The sequence below is a fragment of the Prionailurus bengalensis genome, chromosome A2 (genome assembly GCF_016509475.1).
Source record: "Prionailurus bengalensis isolate Pbe53 chromosome A2, Fcat_Pben_1.1_paternal_pri, whole genome shotgun sequence".
NCBI classification, from domain to species: domain Eukaryota; kingdom Metazoa; phylum Chordata; class Mammalia; order Carnivora; family Felidae; genus Prionailurus; species Prionailurus bengalensis.
Genome location: NC_057348.1, coordinates 153,671,108 through 153,689,660, shown reverse-complemented (window position 1 = coordinate 153,689,660; position 18,553 = coordinate 153,671,108). Strand labels below are relative to the sequence as shown.

The window sequence follows — 18,553 nt, the reverse complement described above, 5'->3', positions numbered from 1 at the left end:
CTAGTGGCTGGTTGAGAAAATTTTGTGGTTTTTCTTTCTTACCACCTATTCTTCTTCTCCACTCTTTCATGGGTCTCTTACATAGGTACTACCAAGACTGCAGCAGTTTTAAAGTTCAGGTTTGTATGTATCCAAGTAACTGATTTTAGACCAGCCCTTAAACAGAATAGTTTAGAGAAACAATAAAGGAGTTTCAATTAGTAAAAACTACACTTTAGATAGGGGCGCCTAGGTGGCTCAGGTGGTTAAGTGTCCAACTCCTGACTTCGACTCACGTCATGATCTCAGAACCTATTGGGGCACTATAAAATCAACTCAGAATTTTTGAAACTAATAATCCTACCTAATCACTTCAAAAAGACAGAGAAAATTTTTACTTTATCCCTGTCCCTTAATATTTCTCAATTTTAAACTTTAAATTCTATTTCTCAGCAGTAGAATCTCTTTACTTAAACAAACTTTCATGGAAAAGCTCTATACTTAAAATGTGTAAAATTCTAGTTGAAATAGTAAAGACTGGCCTGTCCCCATGTTCTTAGTGCATGAAATCCCTCCAAGGACATTTCAGAAGCATCTACAAGTCACTGCCTTAAGTAAATGTGCTATCTAAAAAATTAACAGAAACATTTTTTTTAAAGGAGATTTAAATGACTCTTAAGATTCATGTGTATTTCTATAATTCTGTCAGACATCTGACAAGCACACATTCTCTGAGCCTTAATTTTTCCCATCGATGAAATAACAACCTTCTACTATAATCATGACGCCTGTCAATCCTACAACTGTACTATGATGGCTATAATAAAATTAGTAGTGGCCATTTCTGATTTTAGGACAGGCACATCATGAAAGTGTACATTTTCTTTTTAAAAAAAAATTTTTTTAACGTTTATTTATTTTTGAGACAGACAGAGACAGAGCATGAACAGGGGAGGGGCAGAGAGAGAGGGAGACAGAATCTGAAACAGGCTCCAGGCTCTGAGCTGTCAGCACAGAGCCCGACGCGGGGCTCAACTCACGGACCGCGAGATTGTGACCTGAGCCAAAGTCGGCCGCTTAACCGACTGAGCCACCCAGGCGCCCCGAGAGTGTACATTTTCATCTCTGTAGATCTTAATTTCAAGCTTCTGTTACCATCTCTGCTTTAGATTTAATGCTTCTATAAATTATTACTACTACACATCTTTTTCCTAGATCACAAGGAACCAGACTGAAAGATATGTTTTTGAGCACTTCGATATACTTATTTTTCTTCAGGGAAGGTATGTACCAGAAATAATGTATTTAGGAGAAAAAAGGACAATTTTGTTTAGGTTTCTGTTTTGCCTGACCTGAAAGCAGATGCTGCCTACTGTTTGCATAGTGACTAGAACAGGAAGAAACCAAGCGTGTCTAAAGAAGGCAATGAATGAGACTAAAACAAGACACTATTATGGAGGAATATGAAAATAACCCAAGCCTTTAAAATAAAGCAGCTTCCTCAGTTATAAAGAAACAGTCGCACTTCTTTAAAAATCATAAGCCAAATAAACATATACACAATTATTTGCCTCTCTGTTGTACACCTGACCTCCTCTTATTAGTTTATGAATTAGTTATACCAGAGTATCAGACTACTGAAAGGTAAAATATTACAGAGCATTTTCACCAAACTAAATTCCAAAAATATTCCATACTAATAGCTGTGAGTACGTTTTTAGAAATCACCCTCTCCATCTCCAAAAATGCCAGAGAATACATTTCTGTGTATTCTGCTAAATAATCTAGAGTATTAGTGAGTCATATTCTGTTGGAAGTGACAAATCTGAGCAAAGGGTAAACTTTAGTTATGCAACAAAGAAAAAGCATTATAAAATTAAGAGTTACAACTCAGTTCTTTTCATCTAATTTGTTAAAACAACAACAACAACAAAAGAGAAGCAGGCATTTCAATGTAAAGGCAAAAGAAAACAGGCTAACAACGTATGAATAGTTAGACTATGCCACAAAAGGAGTTGTTCTACAGAGACTGGTTGCTAAAGAAGTCATAACTCTGTAATTACAAACCATCTGTACACAGGATGAACTGTTATAAATAGCTCTTTTTCCTAATAAGGGTCATGAGAAAGTCACACTATGGATAGTTTTGAGTTCTCAAGGAGACCACTCTATAACCCTGGATTCTCACAAAGTCCTGTAGCCAATCTATAAAGTTCTGATTAATTCTCAAAGAGGTTCACAACTACTTAATCTCATTCTTACATACGACAATCTCTTGCCTATTACACTGACAAAATGAGGTATTTTCATCCACAGTTTCCCTGACAAGTACATGTAGAAGGGCTTTTGTTAACTGTTTTTAATATAATCCAAGCACCATCAATTTTAAGCCTCAGCATTCAATTCTGTACCATAAGAAAAAGTAACCAATTCATACTTTTTCTATCATCAATTTAAAATGTGTATTTCTGGAGCACCTGGGTTGCTCAGTCGGTTAAGCATCCAACTTCGGCTCAGGTCATGATCTCAGGGTTCATGGGTTTGAGCTCCGTGTCAGGCTCTGTGCTGATAGCACAGAGCCTGGTGCCTGCTTTGAATTCTGTGTCTCCCTCTCTCTCTCTCTGCCCCTCCCCTGCTTGCACTGTCTCTCTCTCAAAAATAAAAATATACATTAAAAAAAATTTTTTTCATGTGCATTTCAGAGATGTTAACATTTGAGAAAATGTGCATCTTATAAATCTACCAGACAAGAACTTTACAAGAAGGAAAGTCCAAGACCAACCATTCATCTTTTTTTATTTAACATAATGAAAAATTAAGTACTCCCTAGAGTAGAAAACATGCTGAATAAAATTCAGTTTTGGTCCCAGTTTTACTTTAAATCAACAGAACTATGTGATTTTGAGCAACTCACCTACGAACATTAAGGCTGTGAATCATTTACCTCACAAAATAGTTTTAAGAAACGAGCGTAATTGCCTAAGTACATTATAAAATGTAAAGCACAACTGTGATTCTTAATAATAATGCCATATCTGAAGAATATAACACTGTGTCCAAGTCTTGCTATGGCTGGTTTTAAGTCTTAAAAAAAATAAAACTAAATTTGTCATTTTGGTAATTAATCCCATTCTCAAAATCTATTTGAAGTGATTAACTTAGCCATTAAATAAAATGACTTTGTTAAATTTACTACAATAGTAAGTAAGAAGAATCAAAGGATACTACAGATAATTGTCGATTTTTCACATTTCAAATGTTTTATATCACAGTAGAAAATACATTACCCAGTAGATACAAGGGCTAACTTATCTGTCATAGTTCTAATTCAAATGCTCAGAATCTAATTTCTTACCTTATGTTATTCTTAAAAAAAAAAATTCAAGTATTACATGTTTTTAAACGTAGGCTCTCTTTTTCCTTTTAACATAATACAGTTTCCACACAGTCTTTCCTACTGGAATAAGACAAAAGTGTTTCCTACTGCATATGCCTTGGTATCTATCTGTTAGAGGTATTTAATTCTTCCTATTAAGAAGAAACCATTCATTTAGACTAATTTAACTACAGGAACTCATCACTTCTGAAAATGGAAATCGGAAAGCTTTTCATCATTTCAGGCAAATGAGAAATAAAGCCAACTAGATGTTTAGCTGCCATCACAGCTACCCAGAGAAGGGAAGCTCTTACAGTGAGTAACCATTTCAACCACATCAAGTCAGGAAATCAGATCCTTTGTTCCATTTAAACAGGTCCATCATCATGTGGTTTATCTTTCAAATTAAAATGATGAAAAATAAAAAAATGATGATACTCCAAGGTCAACCAACATGACTAGATATAGCATCTAAATTAAACGAGCTTTTACATTAGAAGTCAGCAATATAAAATGAATTTAAGTGACAACATTACTAGCAAATTAAGCTCTGTGAATTTAAGTATTTACTAAAATGTTTTCTCCACTATGACTTCCACAATATAACGTGCACAAATCTTAATATATAATGCTTTGGATAAAAGTCTACTCTGCCCAACGGTAAAAAAAAAAAAAAAAAAAAAACTATTTTAAAAATCATTTATATTATTTTGGAACTAAAAGCACAACTATAGTGCAGTAATTGCCTCTATATTCCAAATAAGAAAGGCTTTTCCAAAAACTGCTCTGAAGAAGGAAAAAATGATAAAGCATAGCAATTACTTTTGGGAGGAATCCCATTTTTGCAGTTGGGAAACTCAAACAATATAAGGGATGCAAATACCTCCTCTAACAGTGTTTTAAAAAATCACCACATAATAACTTGACAAGAAATTAAGTCTATCAAGAAGTTCATTTTCGAAGGATACCAATAATCAAACAATAGATTTAATAAATACGTACAGTTCCAGAGAGGACATCATGGGGGCAACAGTTGAGAAGGTGACTCTTGCACACTCGGTCATCACTGAATTTGATTCGTTGGCGAGTAGTATCTCCTGTAATATAGGAAAGTTAATAACATTCAAGGTTAGACAACTGGAAAATACTTACTTTCTGAGAGCCCTACTATCACTAGCTTTTTCTGTGTGGCTATACACACATATATTTATAAATCAGCTCAAGAGGGATTAGTTTTTTATATAATATCCCATGAAAAAACTATTTTAGACATGCAGCTGCAGTATGTGTACTGTAAATATAATTCAAATAGTCAAAGTGGGAAAGCAATGCATTGTTAACAGAGTACTTCAGAAAAGCATAGGATACAGAGCAGGAATGGACTTTAAAGATTATTGAGTCCAACTCCTTCAAACTGCAGATGAGGAAATTGAGGCCCCAAGAGGTTAAGCGACTTGCAGCAGACCCACTAGGAGAGTTTCTACTGGTATACAATGTTCCCTACTTGACGCTAAGCATAGATTTATTTTGTAATTATTGACATTAATTGAAAAACATAAAAAGTAATCTTGCAAACATTGCATACACACTGCGAATCCCCACTGAACCCCAGACGCCATTTCTTCCACTATTTTGTTCCAGCTGAAGTGTCTCCCATTTGCTGCTGGGATGAGTTAGAGAGGGTAGAATAGCGTGTTTAAGAGTGTACAAACCTGGAAGAAGGACTTACACACCAGTCAAACAAAGGCACATTGCCTAAATGAAACGTTAACTTTAATGCCTCCAAAGGTACCATACCTTCACGTTTTAGGTGGTCTGTGCTATATATGGCCAAACTGGGTACATTTAAATTTATTGTCTTCATATAACACAATATACCTCCTAAGCAACAGAAGCATCCAACCTGCTAATCAAATAGGCCTATCTAACTCAAATTTTAAAGAGTCTAAGAAAAATAAAGGTAACTAGCTCTAATAACAAAATATAGATGTTAGTTACAATTTTTTTGCTTAGAATCTCTTTGGGGGGGAAAAATCTCTTAAGGATGTTTCCTCTATGTAGAATGATCAACCCTAAGAAATGTGTTTTATTTTAGCCTTAAATTGATACCATCATTGATGAATGAAAACCTACTGATGAATTACTGAAGCGAGAACTGTTGGTACCAAAAGAGATTATAAAAACCTCTGTACTTCATGTGATGCCTGGGGCACTCCAAAAACTCATCTAGGAAGTGATCCAATTATTTAATTTGTTTTTTACATGTGAGCAACAAAAAGGTTAAGCCTTTACCCCTTTCACATGGTCTTATTTGAAGAGCTTAATGCAGTCAACTAAATATGTCATTTTCAGGTGGGGTAAGATTTTGTTCAAATTGTTTTAACTCCGTTAAAAAGACTTAACACTCTAATTTGCAATCAGGGTATATTATATTTAAGAAAAATAATTTATAGCTAAAATGATAGCTTCAGAGCAGTTCAACAATAGGTTTTCTAGAGGCTAGTCTCTAGTTAAAGTAGGTTATTTTTGACACCACAATTTGGAATAAATCATTTAGTGTTCACGCCTGCTACTATAATAAAGGTTATTTTGATGGTCCTTTTTTCCTTTTAAACACAACTGCTTTTGTTCCACATTCATTAACACATCTGAAAAGTTAGTGATAACTCACGGCTCGGCGAATGCGGGGCCTTTCTGACACTCCCTTGCAGATTGAAGTAGGCAGGCATAGATACATTGAACCTTTACAAATAAAACAAGGGGCCAGATTGTTCAGTTTGTATAGAATAGACTCTGCCAGCAATTTCAATACAGCATCTAGAAGTACATGTTGACTGTAAAGATTCTTGTATATGAAAACAAAAGTGAACAAAATCAGGGTGTTTTATTTTTCAAAATATTGACTTAACAAGTGTAACCCTACAAAAGAATATGATTGACCACAGGAAAAAGTCCAATGCTGGAACTCTAGGAAATGCTCTGTGGGCCAACTGGGGTTTTTAAAAAATGCTTTTTAAAAAATTTTACCTCATTTTAGACTTTGGGGAGGGCCTAAGTTCACATTAGAATAAGTTAAGCTCGCACCAGAAAGGCAATGCTATATACTAGACATTTTTTGCTTACTGGCATGTAAGAAAAACTGTCTTATTTAAAATCTCTACCCAAATTATATTAAGAAACTTAAAGATCATGTAGGTTTTAAGTAGGAAAAAAAAAAAAACCCTTTCATATCTAGGACTCTCCCTGCTACAATATCTAAGCTTTTTAGTATGTAACAAGAGTACTGTTTCAATGCTATGTCAAACTAATGGCTCAAGATTATTATAAACCAGGCTTCAGAATAAAATCAAGGTTCTTAGGAATCTTACTAATCAAACATTTGTGAAGTAGGGCAACTGTTTTTGCTTCAGAAATCACAACATTAAATCTAATATTAAGATATATGTGCCCTGAAGACACAGCTATCAGGTGAAATATAAACAATTCCAAATATGAATTTAGCAAAGACTATCTCTGATGAGTTTTTACAAAAAGAATTTACTTCTATAAATGCCAAAAAGTGTTTTAAAGTAACTTCTCAGTGCCTCAAAATGCTTGCTCTAAAAACATTTGATAACTGCAAACACAATAAATACAGCTATCAAATATCAGCCTATGCATTACAGAAACCTTTAAGACAATGAAATAATAAAACCCCTAATAATTTAAGATACAGAAATATCCTGAGGAACTAGCAACTAAGTATCTGTTTATTTGTATTTTTAAAGCTTTACTTATGAGTCTTAAGGTTAACATTTTAAAATAATTTGTTTACACTACCAAGCAGTATTTCATTAATTTATTTGGGCATATATCATGGAAGTATAATCTGGCTAAATCAACAAAGAATTTTTAAAATAAAAATACTGGTAATTTTGGTTTCTGTCAAGGTATCTGGCCCAAACCATGTTTTTCAAAAGAAACTAGGTAAAACAGTGCCCATGGGGGGGGAGGGGGGGGGAGACTACAATTAATAAAAAACAATTATGAATCAAATCTTTGAATACAAAGAATTACTTTATGAATTCAATATACTTTATCTTTGGGTTTTCTGGGCCTATATTCATATAAAAATTACCTGAGTTATGAAAAAATAATTACCTTCTTACACTAACATTGGATCCAAATCACAGAATCAAACCTATTAGTGAAAGTATCTCCTCTGGGCTAGTCAATGGGGCTACAAATAGGCATATAATTAGAAGCTCTCTACCCTCAAGGAGTCCATGATTCTGAGAGAGAAAGAGGACATTTAACAAGTAATAAAGGTAGCATGACCCGAGTGCCAAATGGGTTTCACTAACAGTAGTACTTCAATACTTCTAAGACGCTGTAGAATGGCCACCAAGGATGGAGAGGTTAGAAAAAAGGCTTCATGCAAAAAGTAGAAGCCCAATTTTAAAGAAAAGATAGGACTTAAACCACAGGAAAGAAGAAGAACATTCCAAACTGGAGTATTATCTTTGACAAAGTTTATAGAGGCAGAAAGGCTTAGGAAATGGTAAACACGGCAAGTCTTATTTTACTTTGGCAAATGACTTCAATGTAAGGGAAGAGCAAAGTTGGGGTCAGAATATTGTGTGGGTAATACCTGATTTCTTAATTTTTTTCATTTTTTTCTTCAATCCAGATTTTTAGTAAACAAAGTAAAAAAAAAAAGTTTAAAAATTATGGGGCAGAGATTAGATCAAGTGATTTAATAGCAACACAATGTCCTAACCATAAAGTATGGAGGTTGCTCTGCCCTATAACCTCTACATTAATTAGGCTTTGTACGTACCTACAATGCCAAGTTTGTAGAATAAGAAACTTGACTGAGAACTTTGCTGGGCAAAGTGCCTTTCATCTGAATGCAAGCATCAAAATTTCTGTCAATATTTCCTACCAAGCAACTAACTTCAGAGTAACAACTTATTTTACCTCTCTCTTTGATTCAACCCCTTCATGAGCTTCACAAATTGTAATTTGTATTTGGGAATACCTGATTGCAGGGGTACAATAAAAACTGGAATGCCTAATATTCCTCTCAAAAGTTTTTCAGCAAGTTAACAGGGCCTAACATGGCAGTGAAGCAGTTTCACTTGGGGAATGCCAACAGGCCGCTCTAAAAAGAAGGCTCCTGTCCAAACTGTACTCAAATATTGCTATTCTCAAAATCCCCTCCGATCTGTTGGGAGGGAAAAATAAGCCCACTGCAAAATGCCAACACCACTATTTTATGGTCCTACCTTTTCTGAAACAGACTTAAGACCTAAATTGTACTAGTAACAATGAAAACCAGCCTATATCGTATCTGACATCGTTTTACATGGTGCATGCTATTTTACCAATGCCCACCCCCCACCCTCCCTCCAGGACCACCCACCCTCTCCCTCCCATACAAACAATAAATCAAATAAACTTTCATAGATTTAGGTGCTATTTTAAAAACATCAAAATTTTACTTTACCCATTCTCTCCGATGCTCCCTGTATTTTTTTAAGCTGTGAGTGGATGACCATGCTATGTGATCAACAACTGTGAAGGCTAAGCAAAAGTGAACTGAGTTTAGTATTGTAATTAAAAGAACCTTAAAGTCTGTAATATTTGACATATATAATGGTATGCAGAATCCTTATTTTACTGCATATTATCAGGCATTAATGGCAAGCAACTTATAAAAACAACTAATTAATATTTCTTTTGTATAGAATTAGCTTAGAGCTTAGCTTAGGGAAACCAGAGAGAATAAAACTCAACAGCACACAAAGCAAATGGAAGCAACCCCTGGCTTATAAATGGGGCCAGAAAAAGAAAAGCCCTCCCCGCAGGTACACTTATTATGGGCCAAGTGTCACCAATGGCTTAGGACAGAGTAGGCACATTCCCCCTGAAATAAAATGCACACCCCTTCAGTGAGAGGAAAGCAGAGCAAGAAAGACAGGCATCTAACCAAACGCTTAAAGCTTCTCATTTCCCTGTGCCCTCAAATCATCAAACACAGAGAAATGCTTCACCTTCTTACCACCATTTCTCGTATTAGCTACTGAGTCCATATAGTAACAAGGAAACTATATAAAGACCCATAGCCAATTTCTAGTCTAGGGCAGGGAGAAACTTGCCCGGGCTCAGTAAACCCTTGTGTTCGGAGGTAAAAGCAGGTGATTACTGCTGCATAGTGCCTACTACACTGAAGAACCGATTTACTTTTACACCCTCCTTGAAGTTTCTCATCAACTACTAACTTCTCCCACCTACCTTTGCTGTTCCTTTAGAATTCAGCCTTAAAACTCATCTGTAAGAACTCTTTTGTAATTATTCTTTTAAAAAATCTATTACTCCATGTAATTGTTAATAAATACACTCAGTTTAATTCACCGCATGTTTACATACTTCAAAGTATAGAATTTGTTTTATAAAAGGACTCACTACCATGTCTTAGCATACTATGATTACAGATGCTTTGAAAACAGTTAATGTGACTTGATACACATCAAACTTTTCAAGAATATATTTACTACATAAGGAAAGAAAATGTACTCAGCCGAAGGTGGCAGTGGGAAAAACCAATTATGGTATTCTCCCTCCCAAATGTAATATCAAGTCACTTCTATCTAACAGAACTTATAAAATCATCCTGAGTGAATAGGAGAAAATTTCCTTTACCCCGGAAAATGCAAAAGTAAGGGTACTATATGGTACAGAAAGGCTATCCCTCCTAATCTTTGCATATGATCCTATAGGTTTATAATTACAAATAGGTACTGTTACCCCCACCAGAAGCCCCAAGACAACCCCAACATTTAAAAAATGCAATGCCCATTGTAGAATAAATTTCTAGAACAAGTTCGTTCTTACCAAGTATGATCAAAGATCAATAATGCTAAAACAACTTTTTAAATCTACCAGCCTATTTGTCTATAAAAATCCCTGTAACAAATTATAAAGAATGAGACAGGGAAATAACCTTTGTATTAGGTGAAAAAGCCTGCATGATATTTAAGAGCTAACAGAATGGTGATGGAAATGTGAGAACAGAAATACTAAAGTAGCTACATTCCAAAGGCTCTATTCCACCCCTTGCCACAACTATATCTTCTCTCATTACACAAGCAGAGTCTTGGCCACTGGCTGGGGTAGTGGTGGAATACATACTTCACGAAATCTGTCAATAGATTTCTCCTTTTAGACTTAAGAAACACATCAGAAAAGTCTTATTAATAAATTGTTACCTAAAAATTAAGTTCTAGATTATACAGAATTTGTTATTATGATACATGTCATAAAGGAAAATTAGTCATTAAAAGGTTGCAGCCTGCTCAATTTTGTATTTTGATACTTACTTGCAGAGCTGCAATTCTGATACAGTAACACTTGTACTCTGGGTATCTGGTGCCTTCTATCATCCACAACTTTCTATACACAAAATTAGAAGTAACGAAAGCTATCTCTGGCTATGAAGAAATAGCTGAAAAGAACCAAAGAAAAAGTGATTGGCTAATTTACCAAAAAGACAAGTTCTCACTGGTTGGCTATAGCTATGAAAGCTAAGTAGGAGCCTCCCCAAATCAAAAAATAATGAAGAAATAAAAAAGGAAAAGAAATGAGAATATCAAAGGACAGAAGTGACAGACATCTCAATGATAAAGGAAGTTAAAATGAAAAACAGAGATTACCATGAAGGAGACTGAGCCTTCTAACTACTGAAACGACACAGGAGAAATACTGTGTCACATTGGATACACGCTAAATTCACAAGGATTGCCTCTGGGGAAAGGACTGTGACTCTGAAGCGAAGAGAAGGAACTTCATTTGTAATGCTTTGTTGTTTTTTTTTTTAATTTCAAGAAAACATACAAAATAACATCTGTTTACTCCTATAGGTGTTTGAGAGTCTTTTGTATTTTTAAACAGTATTTGCAAAATTAGGCCCCTATAATCAGCATCACAGAACTCATCACTTAAAATTAAACGTAACTGCTCATGAGTAAATCTTCATTCCCTACTAGACTTTCAGTCCCTCTAAGGTTAGTCTTGTATCACTCTTTACTGCAGAGACAAAAGATAAGAAAACAAAGATGTCCATAATCTCTAAGGAAAGGAATAGCTAAATCAACTCAGCAACTTGGAGATATTCAGGAAAGAAAGATTCTATTCTTATCAACAATTACTATACCCTAAAGCACATCAGCCAGTAAGTATACAGAACACCATGCCTAGGGGAAGTATCCCTCTAAATACTAGGAGGCAAATTAAATAACATGGGAATTTCTCAAAATACGAACGCATGGTTTCTAGAACCTGAGATGAATCCACTATTATCTTAACAAGCATGTCCCGCTGTTCTCCTGTCCACAATGTGAAACCACAGCCATTCCCCCCCACCCCGCCCCAGTTTCTAGTCCAGGGGTTATCTTTGATAAGCAACTTTTCCCACATCCAGGCACCTTTTCACATTCCCACAGGTTGGTGAAATCCTGCAAAACCACTGGTCACTGTAGACCAAAACACTATTGGAGAGGTGAGAATTAAAGCTAAATGAGGTAATGTCACCCTAGAAGTCTAGATGAACCTCTCTAGGGACTCCTAGAACTCTCCATCTCACAGGTATATATTTCTTCTGGTCAGTTATTTCCACTTCCGGTCTTGGGTACGTACAGTTCAAGCAGCTTTTTCTTTCATATGAACAACTACAATTTTCATTCCAGAGTATGAGATTTGTACAAAAGATGATTTTAGGTGTTGTATGATTTTACCAACAGGATTTCACCAACATTTTAAGCACTACTCATTTAGTGGTGATTCTTTATCACGATTAAGTTTAAAAGTACACGAAGTCCATCTAGTGCTTAACACCTAACAAGTTCTAATGTTTAGCACAAAGTGACAACACAGTCTAGGTTATCTCTCTTTTTTTGTGAGTCTAAGTTACCTCCTAAAATACCATGTTGTTCTCACTGTATTTTTCTGCTGACATAAATTTTCATTTTAAAATTAAATTTTAGAAAGTGAGTTGAAATAAAGAAAATATTAAAAAACAGAAAACAGAGTAAAAAATAGTCAATGTGGTAGTGTGACTAATATTCAGAAAACATTTACCTAGAGAAGAGGGTTTCTCAAACTTTAATGTGCATCAGGGTCATGTAGAAGGCTTCTTAAATCATACATTACTGCTCCCAATCCCCAGAATTTCTGGAGTCAGTTGATCTGGGGTGGACCCAAGAATCTGCATTTCTAACAAGTTCCCAGGTATTACTAAAGTTGCTGGTCTAAGGATCACACTTTGAGAATTACTCATCTAGAATAGTGACCAATAAGCTTTTTCTTACAGGGCCAGATAGCAAACATTTTAAGCTTGCAGCCATATGTCTCTTGCTACTCAACTCTGTTTTAAGGCAAAACGGCCATAGACAGTATGTACACAAATAGGCACGGCTGTGCTCCTATAAAACTTTATTTACAAAAAGCCAAGTGGGCCACAGTGCCAATCCTGACCTAAAATATAACTGAAAATGGTCTACTGTGTAATCTAATAGCAGGACAGAATAAAGAAGCAGTGAGCAACTAAGTATAATGAAGATACTATCCAAAAATTATCCAACCTATCTAACTGAAGGGCAAAACTTTGGAAAGTTTAACTCTGAAAGAAAAAACTGAGGTCTCAAGAAGATAAAACAAAACAATTTACCATGCATTCAGGAGACATGACAAAACACTCAGCAAAGGCAGCTTGTTAAATTCTTTTCGTGTTGAATCACACAGGTCAAACATCACTGCACATGGTTCACAACTAAATTAGAACATATGGATCAATATCTAGTGAGAGTTTTTTTTAGAAAAAAATTCTGAAGACTCCTTTCTCTAGCCCATGTTAAACAGCAAAATATGACATTTATTCAGTGTTTACAAACTACTTTTCTCTATTACCTCAATAACCTTACAAAAATTGATTAACTGATGTATTTTGGCCTTGCCTTCCAATTTGTACCCTAGCAGCTACTAGTGTATGAGAATTTAAATCAAAAGGAACAGAATGACTTTTCTGTAGGTGCTGAATTTGTAAGAGTCCCATCAGAAATGTACCCTCTCTCACTCCCTCATTCTTTCTCCAGCAAAATGTTCCAACTTTCTTCATCTTCTTAGTCGACTTCTTATTAAGAATGATTAAGGTGGACAAGTACAATCACTTATACTTTCTGATAGATTATACTAACATAACAGCCCTAGGCTCTTAGGATTCAACCTATTTCATTTCTAGAATTTCATTCTTGAGGAGCATCTGCCTCATTTATCACAGTTTTGCCTACACTTAGTGACCTTCAGTTCAAAGCCATCTATCTTTGTAACCCCACCACTTGCCTGAACTCAGCAACTTCAAGCTTTAAGGTCTGTATGAAATCACCTGGTAATGAACACAATCTGACTCACTGAATGACCATGATCCATGACTTCAATTTGCCCTTGAGTTCCTGCTACCTATCTTGAACATGCAGCTTACCATTTCTCCTTGTAGGACATCTTATCCAAACCAAATCATTTACTTACTGCTTACAGAGCTTATGCAGTGATAGACAAAATGATTTTTCTTCGGTTCCAACTTATTTACCTAAGTAAAAGAGAGCATAGGCTCTCTTGCATAGGCTTCCTTGAAGACAGCTAAACAGCTACAGACAACCCAAGGACAATACAAGATTATATGAAATGATACTATTCTTATTTTCTGGACCGTCTTGCAGACAGAAATATTCACAGTTCAAAATGCAAAATGAGTTAAAGTTTGTTTACAACAGATTTACTATATGGATGTTAGCAGAGCTTTCAATGTTTTGATATGCCTGGACCTCTGATGGAAGTCAAATATTTACTAAAACTCTTACTAGGCTTATGTTTAACTACTGTTTAGCCTTTGTTTTTTGCTAAAATTTCTTACGTTAAAAGAATTTACAAGCTCTGGAGTAAGATACACCCCATTATTTTTTAAAATGTGTGCTTGTACATCAAAGGCTATGCCTCCTTCACTTTAAATGAACAATCCAAGTAGAATAGAAGAATGGCTTACAACTGACCAAGAAATAAATATGGTTCATTATGCTAATGAGAAAAATTAAAAAAAAAATGCTCTCAATGTTGATGACAAGTCAAGGAACACAGATTACAGTAAAGATGATTTTATGAAGAAAATCCACTGAAGAAAACACTACTTCAATCTTGGATTCAATTATTCATTTCGCAGAAAGGCAGCAATGTCATACTGTCCCACAGGTTCAACACTTACATACCATTAAACTTACATTAAGAACAAGTAAATTATTTTCTGAACTCTATTTTCCTGGCTATCTCCTAGGATGAGTAGTATCCTTTTAATTTTAGATTCCAGAAAACTATTGTATAATATAACTGATTAGCAGAAATATTAAATTATGATGAAATGTACTCTATTAACTGAGGAAGTACATCATTGTATGGTTAGAAAGATTACCCTGAAAAACAGGTAAAATTATCTGAGAGCTTTAACTTGCCCTCAACATTTCCTAGCCATAATGGGCAACTAATGATGCTATAAAATTCTATTCCATATTCTATATTCTATTAGTCTACTGGTTGTTTGGGGTAGGGGATGTGGGGGTGGGGAGAGGGGTGGTGCCATTCCTGGCCTGTTTTAACCTTTCAGAAATGATCTCTATTTAAAGGTTGTTAAGTAATTAAAATGTACAGAGTCCTCAAAACTGCTTACTGTAAATTCCCTAGTTTCCAAACTTAGGATGTAATCTAAATTCATATCCTCAATTTTGTTTAATTCCTATCCCTTGCACCTTGCCAGGCCTTTTTGGGGTCGGGAGCAGAGACTTATAACCAAATTGTATGTGTTGGCAATAGGGCTTTAGCTAAGGGACATCCCTGCAATTAACCTAACTCCGAAGAAATGACTACAGCCTGTGAAAGGACACAACAGTTCCTCCAACTGTCACAAAGAGTTCTCAAACTGCTGCTCGAATTTTCCTTTGCTACTCCTCCTTACTTTCAAATGGACTACGTTCAGGGAAAATAAATTATCCCTCTCCCTTCTATTAACGCTAACAACTGAAACAGAAAAGTATTTATAAAGTTTAATGTATCTCAAACTTCAGATAAAATAATATACTAATTTATACCTACTTATGGTTCCTCTCTTCTAAAAAGCTTACAATATACTTATTTTTCAATACTTTCTGAGTGTAACATAGGAAATTGTTTGGTTTCCCATTTAACAAATTACTGATTTAACTTGAGGCAAAAAAGGTTAAGCGACTTACCCAAGGTTATAATTAGAGGTACAGCTGGGGCTAGAAACCAGGTCTCCTGAGTCTCAGCCCAGGGCTCTTTTCCTTAGCCCATGATGCCTTATCAGAAAAATCCAAATACAGTCAGACCCCCAGTTACATGGGTATGAGTTACACTGATTCACATATACAAACTTTATATAGTGTGACCAATGTTTCAACTCACGCGGTACCCTGCTTCCATTTATGCAGTATGCCAGGCATCGGCACGATTTTCAGTGGCACACAGGCGGTTGCCACCACCAGGGCCCTAGGCAAAATTGCAAAGAAGGCAAAGTTTGTCTTTGGCCCTCCCACCACCCTTATGCATTCCTCTCCCACCTCCTGGTCATCCCCCTGCCCAGCCTCCCAGCACCATCATGCTGCCCTCTGGTTGTCCAAAGCCCCCCACTTCCACCACTCACCCAGGACTGACCTTCCTGGGAGTGCCCAGTGTTCCAAAATTACCTCTCCATTTCCCTGACACTAAAATTCCTATTTCTAAGAATTTCAATGAAGTTTAGGTAATCTAAATGATTAACTGATTTAAGTAACTCAGAGTAAGGTCTACTTTTAATAGATTTACATCTCCAAGGAGTTTTAAAAAGAATTAAACACTGATTTGGGGGGAGGGGAAGAAGGAAGAAATATTTTTATTGGTGGAGGAGATGGGGAGGTGAGAGGGAAAGGTTTTCCCAGCGCCCTAGGCCTCTTGTGCCACTTCAGATTCCCTGAGACAGGACACTAGGGGTTGAGGGGCATTATTGCAACTTTGAGTCCCACTATCCCAGAAGACTGTAGTTGTCTTATAGTCTCTGGAGTGATTTAAAAAAAGAGAGAGAGAGAGAGAAAGAGAGAGAGAGAGAGACAAAGCTGCCTTAAATACCTTCCCCTACCTACCTTTTCCATCTCTCTCCCACCTCTTGGATCCCCATTTCCACCTCTTAGTGCCAAAGACACCCAACAGCATTCCCTGTAAGCTGTTCCTTTGTCCAATACAAAGCTTTCCATTATGTGGTTTCAAATTATATGGTGTTATTCAGAAACGTATCCATGTCCCCCTACCCCTGGATAACTTGAAGTTGACTGTATGCTAAAAAAGAACAATCCTAATTATTTAAAGGTCCTGAATCATAAGATGAAATATGTAAACTCATTATCTAGTAAGAAGGAAAAGAATGTTCTGATTCTTATCTTGTATACATAAAAGAATTAATCTGGATATCTAAAAAAACATTCAATTCTTTTCCTTGAAAGTAGTAGGTTTCTTACTTCTGGCCCAACACAGCAGTGAAAATCCAGTCATTTCAGCTAAATAATATCGTGGACTTGTTTACATGAGTTCATTGGTAAATCCTCTTAGTCTGGAGGCAAAAAAAATCCAGTAACAGACACATAAAAATGTAAATTTGTATACAAAGCAGAATGGATTTTAAGAAACCCATGTTTCTGCTGTCTACACACACAGGAATAGAAAGAAAGGTATTTTTTTATGTAGCTTTGCAATACTAGATTGGCTACCTAGTTTGGAAATTTATCAGGCAACTGATTAACAGTTACTTTGCTCCAACTACCCTCCCAGTAAAATTAGAAAATTCAATCCATGCAGAAGGTACCAAAAATGGTATCCATCTAGGATTAAAAGTTTCATGTAAAATCTTAAATGATTTCCGAATTGCTATTCCAAAAATCAGTTATTCTATCAACTAAAATCCTGAATTAGGTCTCTTCCCAATACCGTCTTCATTATGGAAAAGGAGCAATGTCAAGACATGCTGCAGTTATAAAATAGCCATTCTTATCTAAAGTGGAAAATGAGCAGGTTAAGAGTCTCTCCAGGGGCATTTTTAATTAATGTTAACTTTCAAGGGTTTACTACACAAAATTCATTTCCTTCCCAATCTTCCCCTCCTCTCTACACAACCACAAATAGGTCTGCCACCTCCACCTATTTGTTTATATGTCCCATGAAGACAAGTTCCCAATGTGGGTTTCTATTAAAACTCAAATGTGAACACTGAAAAGCCACTCTTAATATGCATTGCGAAAAGTATATGAATTCAGTACATATTTTTTAATCTACTCACATATTTTGCTGCAAAGTACTCAAGAAAATCAGAAGAGCAACTGTTAAAAATATAAGTGTGCCTTTTCTCTTACGTCAAGCAATTTAAGTAACTTTTCAAGAAAAAAGCATTTCTTTAATGGCTAAGAAACAATCTACCTAAACAAGCAACATATAAAAATGAGCCAGTGTTTTGCTGTTATAAGAGAAAGTACTAAACTAGATCTTTCCTCGCAAATAGCATGGATTTGAGCTCAATTTGAGAATACAGTTATTATCATCACCAAAAAAGCAACAGCATTTCATCTTTTTATTAGAAATTCTTTATGACAAGATATCCAGCAATTAGTGATTTTCTACACAAACTCTAACCTAAGTGCTTCAAAGGATTGTTTCCCTCAATTCTATTTCACTGGGCACCACATTTTCAAAATGGCTCTATTTGGGGCACATGCAAGATTTGTCAATATTTACTGAACAAAGCTTCTATTAAATTCTCTAACAAGATGGAGGTCTCTCGGAAAAAACAGGCCATAACATTTTTTCTTTTCACAAAATGGGGCCAAACACACCCACTTCAAGAAACCATGGTTTGGGTCAGATTTTTTCCATAAGAATGGTTGTTTCTGTGGGGATCGAGAGTGCACTTCTGGGGCTGGAATCACTGTGAAGGTTTCCTCCGGACCCAGGTAAGGGGCGGGGGGGTGGGGGGAGGGGGCGGCCAGTTGTCTCTGGATGCTCAGGAGGGCGGCGGCGAGGGATGATCCCAAAAGCTCTGGGTGAAGGAATTAATTCAGGGGCGGAGGCTTTAGCGGT

The 18,553-nt window shown here is 35.9% G+C and overlaps 1 protein-coding gene across 8 annotated transcripts in view; it reads right to left on the bottom strand.

Moving 5' to 3' along the window:
• LOC122488385 (putative RNA-binding protein Luc7-like 2) overlaps nt 1-18,553 on the bottom strand; it is a 57,928-nt gene that overhangs the window by 38,502 nt on the left and 873 nt on the right. The window contains exons 1-4 of one of the 8 annotated variants that reach the window (XM_043589693.1): nt 15,860-15,923; nt 8,844-8,920; nt 6,027-6,097; nt 4,358-4,452 (exon numbers count right to left, since the gene is read on the bottom strand). In XM_043589693.1, the coding sequence (XP_043445628.1) occupies nt 4,358-4,452; nt 6,027-6,084 (153 nt within the window). In that variant the 5' untranslated portion in view covers nt 6,085-6,097; nt 8,844-8,920; nt 15,860-15,923. Of the gene's footprint in view, nt 1-4,357; nt 4,453-6,026; nt 6,098-8,843; nt 10,671-15,666; nt 15,796-15,859; nt 15,944-18,553 lie in introns of those variants that run through there. The other 7 variants (XM_043589691.1, XM_043589696.1, XM_043589690.1 and 4 more) reach the window with 7 other exon arrangements.